This window comes from Pseudophryne corroboree, chromosome 4 (assembly GCF_028390025.1).
Source record: "Pseudophryne corroboree isolate aPseCor3 chromosome 4, aPseCor3.hap2, whole genome shotgun sequence".
Lineage (NCBI taxonomy): Eukaryota > Metazoa > Chordata > Amphibia > Anura > Myobatrachidae > Pseudophryne > Pseudophryne corroboree.
The window spans coordinates 367,572,469-367,589,640 of record NC_086447.1 but is presented as its reverse complement, the minus strand read 5'-3'; the positions used below and the strand labels follow the sequence as shown (position 1 = coordinate 367,589,640).

The 17,172-nt window shown below is 43.3% G+C and overlaps 2 protein-coding genes across 2 annotated transcripts in view; one reads left to right on the top strand and one right to left on the bottom strand.

The window, feature by feature from the left end:
- Positions 1-17,172, top strand: part of PSMD1 (proteasome 26S subunit, non-ATPase 1) — a 211,607-nt gene that overhangs the window by 132,362 nt on the left and 62,073 nt on the right. The window lies entirely within an intron of this gene.
- On the bottom strand, positions 8,758-15,552 carry HTR2B (5-hydroxytryptamine receptor 2B). Its single transcript, XM_063916561.1, has 3 exons — positions 14,104-15,552; positions 11,481-11,681; positions 8,758-9,729 (listed from the first exon to the last, which is right to left on the bottom strand). The coding sequence occupies exons 1-3, from the start codon at positions 14,426-14,428 to the stop codon at positions 8,831-8,833; spliced, it is 1,425 nt and encodes a 474-aa protein (XP_063772631.1). The 5' UTR covers positions 14,429-15,552; the 3' UTR covers positions 8,758-8,830.

Below are 17,172 nucleotides of genomic sequence, written 5' to 3'. Positions count from 1 at the left end.
AGTGTGTATGCTCAACACACTGCCCGATCCGTCCATAGATATATCTGCCGATCAATTGATCGGCAGATATATCTACCAGTGTGTACCCACCATTACACATGTGTGGCATTCACAAATGGCTAGATGAAATGGTCAGGAGGGAAGGTGTATGAAAAAGAAGACAGAGTACAAGAAGGACATGTTGATGCAAATGCAGCTTATGCAACCTTCGGAACCACTAGTATATATCTTTAAGGTGGCGTATCTTCTGCACCTACTATAGGGCTGGTGTAAATGCATGCTGATAATGACGTTGTGTAAACCATGCACATAGGGTCTTATTCAGCACGGGTCGGAGATGCGTTGTGTTCATATTCCCAGCCTGTGCTGTAGTGTGCACGTGCATCGGCAGTAATGCGCGTGCGTAGGTTGTCATATTGCAGTCGTATTCTGGAAGGATGCAACCGCAATAAGATTTGACAGCGGTGAGTGGCATTGGGGGGCTTTCCATTAAAAACGCAGGAGTGCCCAGAGTGTCAGTGGGGTGACTGCGTGACATTACACGCAGCTGCTACGATAAAAAAAAAGGCGGCAGTGCACCTGCATAAGCTGGGCGGCACCCAGCATGCGATCACAACCAGTTGCAGTTTTGCTAAAATAGCAAAACTGCAACTGAAGCTGAATAAGGTCCATAGGCCAGCAATAGGGAGCTGGATGCATCTCCAGATATGGGTAAACAGATGCTTATTTCTCTAACGTCCTAAGTGGATGCTGGGGACTCCGTAAGGACCATGGGGATTAGCGGCTCCGCAGGAGACTGGGCACAACTAAAGAAAGCTTTAGGACTACCTGGTGTGCACTGGCTCCTCCCACCAAGACCCTCCTCCAGACCTCGGTTAGATTCTTGTGCCCGGCTGAGCTGGATGCACACTAGGGGCTCTCCTGAGCTCCTAGAAAGAAAGTATATTTAGGTTTTTTATTTTACAGTGAGATCTGCTGGCAACAGACTCACTGCAGCGAGGGACTAAGGGGAGAAGAAGCGAACCTACCTAACAGGTGGTAGTTTGGGCTTCTTAGGCTACTGGACACCATTAGCTCCAGAGGGATCGACCGCAGGACCCGACCTTGGTGTTCGTTCCCGGAGCCGCGCCGCCGTCCCCCTTACAGAGCCAGAAGCAAGAAGAGGTCCGGAAAATCGGCGGCAGAAGACTTCGGTCTTCACCAAGGTAGCGCACAGCACTGCAGCTGTGCGCCATTGCTCCTCATGTACACCTCACACTCCGGTCACTGATGGGTGCAGGGGGGGGGGGGGGGGGGGGGCTGGGGGCAATATATGACACCTTGGCTGCCAAATCTACATCATATATAGTCCTAGAGGCTATATAGATGTAAAATTACCCCTGCCAGTATTCCAGAAAAAGCGGGTGAAAGTCAGCCGAAAAAGGGGCGGGGCCATCTCCCTCAGCACACTGGCGCCATTTTTTCTTCACAGTGCAGCTGGAAGACAGCTCCCCAGGCTCTCCCCTGTAGTTTTCAGGCTCAAAGGGTTAAAAAGAGAGGGGGGGCACTAAATTTAGGCGCAATATATGTATACAAGCAGCTATTGGGGGGAAAATCACTCAGTTATAGTGTTAATCCCTGCATTATATAGCGCTCTGGTGTGTGCTGGCATACTCTCTCTCTGTCCCCCCAAAGGACTTTGTGGGGTCCTGTCCTCAGTCAGAGCATTCCCTGTTTGTGTGCTGTGTGTCGGTACGGCTGTGTCGACATGTTGGATGAGGAAGGTTACGTGGAGGCGGAGCAGAGGCCGATAAATGGGATGTCGCCCCCTGTGGGGCCGACACCAGAGTGGATGGATAGGTGGAAGGTATTAACCGACAATGTCAACTCCTTACATAAAAGGCTGGATGACGTAGCAGCTGTGGGACAGCCGGCTTCTCAGCCCGCGCCTGCCCAGGCGTCTCAAAGGCCATCAGGGGCTCAAAAAAACGCCCGTTACCTCAGATGGCAGACACAGATGTCGACACGGAGTCTGACTCCAGTGTCGACACAATCCACTAGGAACATCCGTTACATGATCTCTGCAATGAAAAATGTGTTACGCATTTCTGACATGAACCCAAGTACCACATAAAAGGGGTTTTATTTTTGGGGAGAAAAAGCAGCCAGTGTTTTGTTCCCCCATCAGATGAATGAATGAAGTGTGTAAAGAAGCGTGGGTTCCCCCGATAAGAAACTGGTAATTTCTAAACAGTTACTGATGGCGTACCCTTTCCCGCCAGAGGATAGGTCACGCTGGGAGATATCCCCTAGGGTGGATAAGGCGCTCACATTCTAAAATTGAAATCCTTGAACACTTATATACGAAGGTTCAAGTTCAAAATGGAATCGCTCAGGGCGATTATTGCAAGCCTGGAGAATTTCAGGGTATCACTGGACATCAAGGATGCTTACCTGCATGTCCCTATTTACCCTCTTCACCAGGTGTACCTCAAAATTGTGGTACAGGATTGTCATTACCAATTCCAGACGTTGTCGTTGGTCTGTCCCCGGCACCAAGGGTATTTACCAAGGTAATGGCCGAAGTACTTATCCCGTACTTGGACGATCTCCTTATAAAGGCGAGGTCCAGGGAGCAGTTGTTCGTCGGAGTAGCACTATCTCGGGAAGTGCTACAACAGCACGGCTGGATTCTGAATATTCCAAAGTCGCAGCTGGTTCCTACGACGCGTCTAATGTTTTTGGGTATGGTTCTGGACACAGAACAGGATAAAAAGTGTTTCTTCCGGAGGAGAAGTCCAAGGAGTTGGCGTCTCTAGACGGAGACCTCCTAATACAAATACAGGTGTCGGTGCATCAATGCATGCGAGCCTTGGGAAAGATGGTAGCTTCTTACGAAGAAATTCCATTCGCCAGGTCCCACGCAAGGATCTTCCAGTGGGATCTGTTGGACAAGTGGTCCGGGTCGCATCTTCAGATGCATCGGCGGATAACCCTGTCTCCAAGGGCCAGGGTGTCGCTGTGGTGGTGACTGCAGAGTGCTCATCTTCTAGGGGGCCGCAAATTCGGCATACAGGACTGGGTCCTGGTGACCACGGAGGCCAGCCTTCAAGGCTGGGGGGCAGTCACACAGGGAAGAAACTTCCAAGGCCTATGGAAAAGTCAGGAGACTTCCCTACACATAAATGTTCTGGAACTATGGGCCATTTACAATGCCCTAAGTCAGGCTAGACCCCTGCTTCAACACCGGCCGGTGCTGATCCAGTCAGACAACATCACGGCGGTCGCTCAGGGAAACCGACAGGGCGGCACAAGAAGCAGGATGGCGATGGCAGAAGCCACAAGGATTCTCCGATGGGCGGAAAATCATGTGTTAGCACTGTCAGCAGTGTTCATTCCCGGAGTGGACAACTGAGAAGCAGACTTTCTCAGCAGACACGACCTCCACCCGGGAGAGTGGGGTCTTCATCCAGAAGTCTTCCAAATGATTGTACACCGTTGGGAAAGGCCACAGGTGGACATAATGGCGTCCCGCCTCAACAAAAAGCTACAAAGATATTGCGCCAGGTCAAGGGACCCTCAGGCGATAGCTGTGGATGCTCTGGTAACACCGTGGGTGTACCAGTCGGTGTATGTGTTCCCTTCTCTGCCTCTCATACCCAGGGTAATGAGAATAATAAGAAGGAGAGGAGTAAGAACTATACTCATTGTTCCGGGTTGGCCAAGAAGAGCTTGGTACCCAGAACTCCAAGAAATGATCTCAGAGAACCCATGGCCTCTGCCGCTCAGACAGGACCTGCTGCAGGGGGGCCTGTCTGTTCCAAGACGTACCGCGGCTGCGTTTGACGGCATGGCGGTTGAACGCCGGATTCTGAAGGAAGAGGGCATTTCGGAGGAAGTTATCCCTACGCTATTTAAAGCTAGGAAAGAAGTGAACGCAAACCATTATCACCGCATATGGCGGAAATATGTTGCGTGCTGTGAGGCCAGTAAGGCCCCAAAAGGAGGAATTTCAGCTAGGTCGATTTCTGCACTTCCTACAAGTCAGAGGTGACTATGGGCCTAAAATTGGGTTCCATTAAGGTCCAGATTTCGGCTCTATCGATTTTCTTCCAAAATAGAACTGGCTTCACTGCCTGAAGTTCAGACTTTTGTTAAGGGAGTGCTGCATAGTCAGCCCCCGTTTGCCTCCAGTGGCACCGTGGGATCTCAACGTAGTGTTGGATTTCCTGAAGTCGCATTGAGTTGAACCACTTAAATCCGTGGAGCTACAATACCTCACGTGGAAAGTGGTCATGCTGTGGGCCTTGGCGTCGGCCAGGCGTGTATCAGAATTGGCGGCTTTGTCATGCAAAAGGCCTTATCTGTATTTTATATGGATAAGGCGGAATTGAGGACTCGTTCCCAATTCCTTCCTAAGGTGGTATCAGTTTTTCATGTGAACCAACCTATTGTGGTGCCTGCGGCTACTTGGGACTTGGAGGATTCCAAGTTTCTGGACGTAGTCGGGGCCCTGAAAAATATATGTTTCCAGGACGGCTGGAGTCAGAAAGACTGACTCGCTATTTTATCCTGTATGCACCCAACAAGCTGGGAGCTCCTGCTTCTAAGCAGACTATTGCTCGCTGGATCTGTAGCACGATTCAACTTGCACATTCTGCGGCTGGACTGCCTCACCCTAAATCTGTAAAAGCCCATTCCACGAGGAAAGTGGGCTCTTCTTGGGCGGCTGCCCGAGGGGTCTCTGCTTTACAAATTTGCCAAGCTGTTACTTGGTCGGGGTCAAACACTCTTGCAAAAGTCTACAAGTTTGATACCCTGGCTGAGGAGTACCTAGAGTTTGCTCATTCGGTGCTGCAGAGTCATCCGCACTCTCCCGCCCGTTTGGGAGCTTTGGTATAATCCCCATGGTCCTTACAGAGTCCCCAGCGTCCACTTAGGACGTTAGAGAAAATAAGATTTTACTCACCGGTAAATCTATTTCTCGTAGTCCGTAGTGGATGCTGGGCGCCCATCCCAAGTGCGGATTGTCTGCAATACTTGTATATAGTTTTTGCCTAACTAAAGGGTTATTGTTGAGCCATCTGTTGAGAGGCTCAGTTGTTATCATACTGTTAACTGGGTATAGTATCACGAGTTATACGGTGTGATTGGTGTGACTGGTATGAGTCTTACCCGGGATTCAAAATCCTTCCTTATTGTGTCAGCTCTTCCGGGCACAGTATCCTAACTGAGGTCTGGAGGAGGGTCTTGGTGGGAGGAGCCAGTGCACACCAGGTAGTCCTAAAGCTTTCTTTAGTTGTGCCCCGTCTCCTGCGGAGCCGCTAATCCCCATGGTCCTTACGGAGTCCCCAGCATCCACTACGGACTACGAGAAATAGATTTACCGGTGAGTAAAATCTTATTTTTGCATTTAAAGGTTTTTTGGTTTTTATTATTCAAATCTACACTCCTTTTGCAGATAACTTAATCAATCCCTATATGTTTTCATTCCTTGTATTAAGACTTTAAAATAAAAAATAAGATCTGTGATAGTTTATTATAGTATTATGAATAGAAACGGGTGCTGTATTTATACATTGTACGCGAACAGTTTTGGAGACTCTGCTCACTTCCTGCTGTGCACTCACATAAAAAAGCAATGAATCCGTCTCTAAACTAAATGCACCTATGTGATGTAGTAAGGAACTAAACAAAAGCTCTTTCCAAATGCTTGAAGAGGGTCGCTTGCATCCAAAAAAGGTCTGGGATATTGAGGTGAAAGATGAGCTGGGAGATAAAACGCCACTAAATCATTTCTAAGTAAATACGTCATTTACTGCACACTAGAATCAGGAGGCCACAAAATGAGCAGGAATTTGGCTGAGAGAGACAGAATTGGCATTAAAGGGGTTAGTGATCATGCCACAGGTTCCCTTTAGTTCCATAGTGAATGTTCTAATATTTTAGATTAATTCTAAAATTGCTGTCACCGACGGAATACTATGATCCATAGTGTGTTCTGCAAATATTTTGCCATAGATACAGTAACTCCTGTCTGTTTCAGTTTCCATACTATACTTAACACTAATAGACTACGTTTCCTCCCACAGATCTTACCTGTTCTTCTAAGTAATTATTTTATGTTCATCAGCTTACTTCATTAACTTGTAAGTGTGTATTAAAGGGCATTAGGTTATTAGTTTACAGGCTTTGTTATTCTAAAACCCCTCTTAGTGAACTAATCTCCATATGAAAACCCTGGAGTAACAATGTTCTTGGAGTGTTTATTTGGTGCAGTGTCTATAAAACAAACATTTACACAACATGGTGTGTAGGAGAGATCCAGTGCAGTTTTCTTGGCTCTCTACTGACATTCTGCACATAATTTTACCAAGCTGGGCAGGTGCATTTTACTGGAAGGTACGATATATACAAGCTACTGGGAATACAGACATGGATGTAATGGGCTTTTCTTTTTAGTTGGTTTTATCTCTATACCTTTATGTAAGAGGTTTCTAGTTTATCTTCAGAGTTCTTCATCTTACAAGTTCTGGGCATGATACGTTTTGCAGTACATGGAGCATTTTATTAATAGTCCATATCTAGTACTGCAAAATATCGCAGAGGCATCCAATTAGCAATTTGTGCTAAGACATTTCCCAGAATAAAGTTGAAGACCATGTTAATCTGCAAATTCACTTTTTTCTAATTACAATGAGGCGTATGCTAGCGAATATTTGAATCGCTTCGGTCTCTAATGACTTTAGGTTTTGCTAAATTAAATTGCTAAAATACCATGCTAGCAAGTGTGTACATACCTAGGCAGCAGCTTCTATGGGGCCTGGAAGAGCACAGTGGCCTTTCAGTTGCTGGACCCAATGTAATGGATATACAGATGGAGCCAGCCTCATCCAGCCTGTGGCTCGGCTGGAGAGACACGCGCCGTGCCGAGGTGCGGATGTGACTTAGTGCGCAAGCCCATGTATTACTATGGGTGCGCATACTTAGACGCACGCACCCCCTAGTCGCAGGCACATGTGCCACGGCTGGATTGCTGCGATTACGCCATGCTGCTGGCTGGATGATCATGGCTACATCTATGCCTGCTACTGTGTGGACTGTGGCAAATGCCCTGCTTCAAATGCGGACACCTATAAAAGGGGTTGAGTCTTAGAATGGAACGGATCTCTGGTGTTCATTGGTGAAGGGGAAAGCAGATGTGGTGGTGAGGAGAGATGAGGTAGCTGGCTCAGAAGTAATGAGACCCTACAGATCGTATGGACCCCTGTGAAATTGTGCTCTCGTATCCCATTAATTCTAGTTATGTCAGCCTGGAATCCATGGGCTGACTATTGCCATACTCAGAATTAAAGCAGTTTTAGTTAGACAGCAGATTGGGCGCTATATGTTACAGAACCTTTTTCAGTGACACAGCTCCTATTAATATCTACTTATATAACTTAGGGTATTAGACGCAACCATTGTGGTTAAAATGTAATAAGTGTTATAATGTACTGCTTCTGTAATTGCCGCTATACACATACTGACATGTAAATACACCCATCTCCTCCTGTACAATTTTTGGGAATACTAGCATAGAATACAGGTGCTAGTTTGGTTTAAAACCAGTATAGGTTTATTGTCTTGTTAGTCCTCACAAACTAACAGCAGTAATTACAACAGATTGAGCAGACAGACCCAGACAGAACTGACTCTGCACAGTGTAACATTCAGACGCTTTCTCAATCGTTGCTATTTACAGCATGTGCGCATGGACAGTTGATAGGATGCGTAACCCTGTTCATAGTCCTTCCTAGTACTCTATATTGCAGAGACTGGTCAGCGTGTGGCTCTCCAGCCGTTGTAACCTACGCTGCCATCATACTCAGCCAGCCAACTTTGTCATGATGTGAGCGTTAAATTTGGCATGGAGACACAGGCCCTCATTCCGAGTTGTTCGCTCGGTAATTTTCTTTGCATCGCAGCGATTTTCCGCTAATTGCGCATGCACAATGTTCGCACTGCGACTGCGCCAAGTAAATTTGCTAAGAAGTTTGGTATTTTACTCACGGCATTACGAGGTTTTTTCTTCGTTCTGGTGTTTGGAGTGTGATTGACAGGAAGTGGATGTTTCTGGGCGGAAACTGGCCGTTTTATGGGAGTGTGTGAAAAAACGCTGCCGTTTCTGGGAAAAACGCGGGAGTGGCTGAAGAAACGGGGGAGTGTCTGGGCGAACGCTGGGTGTGTTTGTGACGTCAAACCAGGAACGACAAGCACTGAACTGATCGCACTGGAAGAGTAAGTCTCGAGCTACTCAGAAACTGCACAGAAAAATCTTTTCGCAATATTGCGAATACTTCGTTCGCAATTCTGCTAAGCTAAGATACAGTCCCAGAGGGCGGCGGCTTAGCGTGTGTACTGCTGCGAAAAGCGGCTAGCGAGCGAACAACTCGGAATGAGGCCATAGTACCTAATACTCTAGTAGTCGATTAATTGCAATAGCTCCTAAAAACAGATGTTTTGGATGAATGAATACTGGAAAGTTTTTGAACTTGCAGCATTCCAGAGTTGTTCTATGAAAGTATTATTTCAACTTCTGGTTACAGCCCTCCTCTGACGGTAGTATTTAATCGTGACTCCCAGTAATCCCACTTGAGCAGTTCAGAGGTCTTTGTATGATGGTCTCCCCCAACCCCCCTTTGCTTATATTCCTAGAGTGCGTTCATATGGCTGCTGTCCTATTCTGCAAGTCATTAGTCTGCAGTATGGAAGAAAGAATCTTCTACAAAGAGCATATTTGTTGCAAATGTAGCAATTTATAAATTAATGTACGAGTTATGTGGTCTGCATCATATGATTTGTTGCTGACTTATACATAGCTCACTTGTTCCTCAGTCTTTCCAGCTTCGTTTTCAGTGAGGAATAGGGTGTCAAGCAAGATGGCAGATGACTCCAGCTGTGAATTGTGCAGTCTCAGTGGGCTCTGGTACATGCCTGGGTTAATCCCATTTTTCATTCCATGTTTCATGATTAGCTTTGAATTTTCTGCCATTGAGTTCCGGAATGATATCCGACTAGAACAGTTCCGCAAGAGGGTTACAGACCGTATACCACGGAAATTACAGGTGATGTAACGACCAAAAGCTTCTCTGAAAGTCTTGTTAAATAGAGTATAGACTAATGGATTAACCCCAGAGGAAATGTAGCCAACCCACACAAAGATCTCCATTAACATTTGGATTACATCGGGATCACAGTCATTTGGGTCACACAGGACTGAGGCCACATTGGTAATAAAAAATGGACACCACATAAACACAAACAAGAAAAACACTATGCCCAAGACTTTTGAAGCCCTTTGCTCATTGGTTATGTTCTGCATGGACTTTTTACCCACACTTGAAAGCCTTCGAATAGGCATTTCATCACTGTTAATCTGCAATGTTCGATCTCTTCTTGGACCATCTATCATGGCAACCTTCTCTGGAGAAGACCCAGGCGTCATATCCCGCTGAAAAATGGTTGACACTGTAGACCATGTGAGCCGTTGAGGGGGCTTGTTCTTGATCAGATAAGCCTTTTTCTTCAATAAGTGAATAGTCAGAAAGTAAATTACCACCATGATCCCAAAAGGGACAAAAAATGCTGCCATGGAGCCATAAATAATAAAGTACTTGAAGTGCTCAGTCCGAACCACACAGGTGTCGTTTGTGTTGAAGATGGTGTATGGTTTGAGGAGACCTTGGATCGGTATGGGAACAGCAATGCCTGAAAGAATGAAGATCATTTACTTATGTAAACTTGTATGAAGTTTTTGTAGACACTGTACTGAAGATGTTTATATTTGTGCCTATCACACACTTCTTGGAACCAGGTTTCTTGATGTTGACTAATGACTTAAGATTACCCAGAAATGCTGGTGTATCTTGAATACATATTCTAGAGTATGCAAGTAGAGTTATGTTAAGTGGTCTAAAGAGCACTGATGAAGAAGTTGCCTATAGAAACAATCCTCTTCTGATTTTATAGACCCCAGTAGACAACCTGTGGCATTCCAGCTGCTAGGTAACTATACCTCCCAGAATGCCCTGCCAGAGTTATGCTGTTATGGCATAGCAAAACTGGTAGGGCATGCTAGGATGTTTCGTTCCACAGCAGCTGGAATGCCACAGGACACGTACAAATTTTAGGATATACTTGATAAATATCTAGTAGCTGATTGGTTGATATGGGTAACTTCACTTTTTCTCTTAAAGGGTTTAATCCATCTCCCCCCTTAAACACTACTACACAGGTTAGTACTACACAAATTCTGCACAGGTTAGTGGTTCTATTTCATATATTTAAGCTACAAACCAAATATTTTGTGTGTTACAAGAAGTGTAGATGGTTTCATTACTAATTAGTTACATGTTTCTGGAAATTGTATTTCCTGTACTGTCCTACAGCTGCCACAGGCTGATTACTGAAGCTTTATCGTGCAATGCCCAAGTAATCTGATCTGTAAGCTATTTCAGGCCAGAATAAATTAAAGGAAAGGGTTTCTGATCCTTTCCGTGGAGAAACACGAGGATAGTTTTTCAGCATGTCCCAGTTATGCAGAGCACCTCACAGCTGCAGGATTCAGGGGATCAGCAGGTTGTCATAGCGCTTCTATCTAGCAGAGGCTGTTGGTGTCTTGTAGCAGAAGATTAGGAGCAGCGTTTACACCTTCAGCAATATTTGTATAACCTCCAGTATTGCACATTAAATAGAGTAGTTTTATTAAAAAACAAAAACAAAAAAAAACCTGTTCTGAGACCATAATTATAATTTAATCTAACGGCCATTAATTATTATTATTGGCCCGATATTGGATTTTTTTGTGCAGTTATGTGAAATACTTTACATCCAAACGTACCTGGTGTATATTTAGAAAAAGTGCCATTAGACTGAAAGAATCATAATCCATAAAGCATCATATATGGGTTTACAGGACATTTGTAGTTTTTAATGAGCCTTATCTGGAAATATGGTTCTAAACGTAAAATAGAAGTAGCGACAATATCAAATAGCGTCATCTGAAATTCACATGTGTTTATAAAAGCTACTTATGATGTCTGACTGTACTTTTATGTGCTATAAAACGGAGTATAAGCAATTGTTCTGTTATTACTGACGGCAGCAGCAGACAGGCACTTACTCTGTCATTGAATTGACACTTTTGTAGGAACTCTGCTTTGCAAGGAGACTGTCTTCCTGCCACACTCACAGAATTATTTGTAATCTACTGGTTTTATCTGAAGAGTGCCTTCAAAGGCACACAATTTGTTAATATTACTAATGGCTCTTGCTTAACTTTAGTGGTGACTTAAGGAGCTTTTTATGAGAGAGATGATCCACCAAGCTAGTGCAAGCAAATATAATCATCAAATTGTCTGTTGTTTCCGAGACACTAATGCTGAGTATTATATACAGATTACAACAAACTGAAGAGAAGACATGGCTTTGAAGCACGTTTGAGGTTCTGTTTGGCTTACCTGCTGATATCAGCCACACCACTGCTATCTTAATTAGCGTTTTTGCTCTGGTGTTGAATTGACTGGCTTGGATAGGTTTCTTGATTGCAATGTACCGGTCTAAAGATATGGCACAAAGGTGTATGATGGATGCTGTGGAAAACAGGACATCGAGAAATAGCCAGATTGCACACAGGCAGTGTGGCAGTGGCCAAACAGGTCCTGAAACGGATAAAGAAGGTGGTCATTGTGTGCTAAGGCCAGTCTCCTTATTTTATTCATTTGATGCCGTTGACCTACAATACAGTGAGCAAGAACCTTACAAGTAATATTAACTACCAAGTATGCATTCAGTTCATACCCCACAGTTTCAAGACCTAATGGTCACGCTTTATGTGAATATGGCTCATAATGGTTTGCATAGTTGGCAGCCAGTGTCTCCTGATCTAAGCCTTTATTGTGGGGAAAAAATCGGAAACCATCCAAAAAGAAATATAAATTCTTGTGTTTTTCTCGCCAGTGTGTCCATCCATAGCCCCAATAAATTGTAAACTCATAAGAGCAAGGCTTTCTGTTCCTAGTTATGCTAACTGCACACTGTAGTTATGTACTTATGGTAGTTTATATGCCGTCTGTACCTGTGTATCTAGTTTTTCCCCTTGGCACTAACGGAAATCTTGCAGCACCTAGTACATAATATTTTGGTGGCCAAGTGATTTTACCTCTCCTTTGTATCATGCTCGCTCACACAAGGAGCTACACACTGCAGTATTTGTCTAACTGAAGCCTGTTTACAAGTACGGATTTATGCTGCCTACCTGTAACCTCCAAAATGGCAATTGTCAACAGTAAGTTAGAAGAGCAGATCTTCCAGTAAACCTCTGGCTTATCATGTTGATTATTGTAAATTTGATTGGGAGGCACTCGTTAACCCCGCTGTCAGGATCCAGGCGCTCAGCATACCGGCGCCGGGATCCCGACCGCTGGGATACTGCCAACTATTCTTCCTCTTGGGGTGTCCACGACACCGTGCCCGCAACAGGCTCTTTTGCACTCACCCCACAGCCGGCATTCCGGCGGTCGGGATCCCGGCGCCGGTGTGCTGGTTGCCAGGATCCCGACAGCTGGGATATCATAGTACCCATTTGATTAATGGCCAAGATGTTTGTTACATGGGTATTGGCCCAAAAAATGGCTTTCCCACTTTAAAGCATTGATGTCAGTAGATTACTTAATATACAAACTCCATGAAATGCTGTATTTGTTGAGAATAGGATTGAAGTTAAATATTAATCTAGGAATTGCTTATAATCCTTGTTGTTTTCCGTAGCTATTAACCGAGAATTATTACACACAATCTTTTAATTTTTTAATTTCAATAGTGTGTAGTATTTTCTATTACTTAGGCACTATAATTTGTATTGTGTTTTTGGAAGACACTGTGGGATGGAAGAAGTATTGTTTTATTAGGATTGTTATTACAGCCTTCACATCACAATAAGAACAGTGGCTAAGCTGCCTCCCCTTCTTTTGCATACACCTGTGCTTCTGTCATATGTAAAGTTTTATATGTTACTGCAGGAGACCTGATTTTATACTACTTTCTCCCCATATTGGCTATAAGTGTTGTATAAGTATTGTTGTGTCTACCAATTTCAGTTAGATATTATGTTGTGGATTCCAGGTTCAGTTTTCATTAGCGAGAGGCAGAAAGGATTAAAGTAATGTATACTAGATGGGCAAGTGGTTCTTATCTGCCGTCAGAGTCTATGTAATGTACCTGGCACTCATTCTGTTTTTTTTCTAGCTTTGGTCTAATGATGTTCCCATTTGCCTAGCGCTAAATGGGCTCTCTTTAATCAGCTAAGTTATATGTATTATGTGTATGCTTTCTAATATTCTACATAGTATACAGTATGTTCGGAAACTAGTACTGAGCATGGTTAATATTTGAGCTAGGGATTTGGAGGTTGTGACAAAGAATCTTTCTTTGCAAATTGTAGATCTTCACGGGATAAACATTAAAATGTGTGTACTGAATCATGTTTACTAGCCAAGGAATAATAAAAAAATAAATAAATAGATAGATAAAGCCTGGTAATTTTTGCTGTCTGTGTATAAAATTTAGTTTAATGTGTTCTAATATTACTATTTGTATCCCAGTATATTGTAATGATGTCATTATTTTAAAGTGTCTTGTATCTTATATGCATGTTTATTTTAATAGGACACAATATTCCAGAATGCATATTTTCCCAGAATACTGACCCGATTATACATTCCTCCAGTAGAAATGATTATTGGGAATAAGGGTTTGCCTTTTCTTGTGTGTGTAATGTGTATATATATAACCTATATTCTCATTTTTATGATCTGAACTAATTTAGATTTACAGTAAATTCACACAGTCTCTTATGAAGTCTTTGTAAACTGCATAATAGCACCCTCTTCCTGAGTTACATTACTTCCATTCGGAACTGGAGAACTTCATTGAGGATTGTAACCTAGCTGAAATCCCAGTCCATCTGTACATAAAGTCAGAGCAGCAGCCCCTTCAGTGCTAGAATTGCTAGTGATATAACTACACCCACTGTCCACTTCTTCCATTCTGAAGGGGTAACAGGGTACACGGTTTGGTACTTACTGAATATAATGGTGAGGAGTGCGACTGGCATCACAAATATTCCAACCAGCAGGTCTGCCACAGCCAGCGACATAAGGAAGTAGTTGGTAGCATTCTGTAGTTTCTTCTCTAGTGATATGGCCAAGATTACCAAGATATTGCCTCCAATTGTGGGCACAATGACCATAAGGGTGAGAAGTGCAATCCAGCACTTAGGAGATGCAGCGTCCGTACTGGGGCTAGCAGGATAAGACTGATTGAGCTCTGTCATTTCTTGCCAGTGAACAGAATCAGGGTTGGAAAGTGTTCCAGCTAACCTGGGGTATGTCAAAACTGCTTCTTGCATGTCCCTTTCACTTAGCCATTGCCGTTATCTTGTTTTTCTTATTCGACCCATGTTATTGATCCTCACTTAGTTTGTATCCATTATTGTTTCTGCTTAAGAGAGGACATAACTGCTGTGCCCTTACAAGGGTCCATGATGTGGATTTTTCTCCAGTGGTAGAAGAGAGATGAAAGTTTTGAATTAGTCTGGGACCTGTTCTTCCCATGTACCACAGTGAGGTCCACTTGCATTGTCTAATCGCCAGCCTTCACCATCCTTTCTCCTGCCACACAAGGAGTGTCTTGATTATTATTTTTTGTGTGTGTGTGGGAGCTGTTTGCTTAACCCCTCAGCTGTCAGAGATATGGCTTGGAATATCCAATAAGTGCCTGGATATGAAACTGTGAAACCTCCTCTTATGTTCATCTAGATAAGGCAGAAAAGGTATATGTGTGTCTAGATCTCCAGAAATGCTTTTTTTTTATTTATTTTTCCAAATATCCATATCCATGTTTTAATATCATTTAAATGCCTTGCTCATCCTTTATAATGAGGCAGATGAGGGATTTTCTTAATTTAAACCCATCTGTTTGCCCTGTGTGACTGTGCTCCCCCCTCTAGGAGGGTATTATCTGCTAGTAACCTAACCCCAGCAGCTAGCTCCTGAATTTATGACATTGCTGCAGTATGTCCTTCTACAAATATTATTGCACACTGGAACATTTTGTTATTTAGCACATTCATGTTCCACGTGTAAGGGTAGTACATGTTCATTTAAAGTAAGTGTTTTGGTGTTTTGTTTAATGCAGCACCATGTAAGAATTACTGTCTGCTTTATAGAACTGCTGTAAATGGTTGTCCTAGTTTTGTACTCACCAGGAACCGTGTACTGCATTCTGTGAAAACGTTGTCTGAAGTCACTGTGAGCAGTGTCTTGTTACCACTTTGTGTCTTATAGAGTCCTTGCAGTTTATTTTCCACTTCTTTCAGTTGAAGCAGTAGTGCTCATTTCTTGTTTTCCTTCCATGGATGCAATCACTTCTCTCACCACATACATGCCCCTTAGTTGTATAGTCAGTCCTCGCGAACTGTATATGTATTGCATTTGTACTCCCGCGTTGAAGCACTCAGTCTCCTTAAGAGAATCTAACAGAGGTTGAGAGCTGGAGGTCAGCCAGAAGCCAGACTTTATTCTCACTCTCCCCTTCCACCCCCACCCATTTTTTTTCTTTTTACTCCTGTCCCTCCCATCCAGCTGCCTTGGGGGGCTTCACACTATATACAGACAACGAACCCCCCCTTCCCAACCTCAGTCATTAGGAGGGAAACATTTTACACATTATTCTAGAAAACAGTTTGCAGCTACTAATAAGCTCATTAGGAGATATATATATATATATATATATATATATATATCTATCTATCTATCTATTATAATATAATGTATATGTGTTCTATTTTAGTTTAACTTTGCTTCTTTTATTATTTTGACCTCTCGCCCATGCCGCCTTGTTTCCATAGAATACATAGAATTGCAGATTCAGGTAGTTTATCGATGCTTCAAAAACAAGGAAAATTATTATTATAAAGTAGTCATTTATTTTATTTGTGCTATTTCAGCTGAACCTCATCAAGACCAATACACATTACATTTGTTTAACTTAAGGTCTAATTACCATAATATGAAATAGAAGAGGACCTCTGTGCCTATTATCCTGATTCCTAGATAGAAACTGCCCATAATAAAAATATATTGCTATGTCATAAGGGTACCCAAAGAGTCTGGAGAATTTCACGTGCAGGTATACACGGGACAGGCAGTACATGCATATACTGCTCCAGTCGGACAGATGCCTACACATTAACCCCTCTGTGGCCTTCTTTAATACCCAACAAAATGTAAAACCTGTCTAGGACACCTCCCACTATATGCTTCATTCTATTGGAACTTCTACAAAATGATTGATACCGGGCACCCTGCAGACAGCTGAATGTGTTTCTTTCCTTTACACACAGCACAGAGCTGCATGCATTCTTCTGAAGAATTGCTGTTTTCAAGAAACTTCATGTTGAGGATAATGATTACAGTGGATCACATAAGGTTCACAGCGAACAACATGATTATTACTTTTATTCATAAGACCCCACAAAAATGTCCGCAGCAATGCATAAGGAGAATAGTTTGCTAAATAAATACAATATAAAATATAACAAGGACATACAGGTACAAAATCCACACCGTAAAATAGTAATACAACAAAATGTGATAGAGATAACAGGAGCAATCAATGAGCCCTTGCCAGGGAAGGACAGTCCCCCACAGGAACTGTGTGGTGGAGCACAGGGGACAGGGATAGTACAGCATGAAAACCAAGAGGGTAGAGGGCCCTAGGGATTGAAGTATATCTTGGAGACAGAACTGGAAAAGAGTGAGGAGAGACAACAGTGGATGTGTTAAGAGTGTGAGAATAGCTGCAAGGCTTTGATGCACAGTTGTGTTTTCAGTGCACGCTTGAATCTTTGCAGGCTGAAGCCTGATAGGGTGCAGCACGTGTGAAGTCTTCGCTACATATACACCTGTATAATGAAAGAGCCTTTTTAAGCTCCACACTGAAAATCTCTTGCCATATAGTGTCTGGTTAAGATTTTATTTCTGTTGCGTTCAGATGCAAACAATTACCTTTTGAATATTCTTCTGTTTTAGGGTTTAAATGTATTGGCTATATTAAGGGTAAACACTTGCCCCTAACCCCCTCACTACATTA

Coding starts and splice junctions, on each gene's coding strand:
- HTR2B (XM_063916561.1), bottom strand. CDS start 14,428: ATGCAAGAAGCAGTTTTGACATACCCCAGGTTAGCTGGAACACTTTCC. Junction 11,682..14,103: donor ACTCCTCACCATTATATTCA/GTAAGTACCAAA, acceptor TATCCGTTTCAG/GACCTGTTTGGCCACTGCCA. Junction 9,730..11,480: donor GGTGTGGCTGATATCAGCAG/GTAAGCCAAACA, acceptor TCATTCTTTCAG/GCATTGCTGTTCCCATACCG.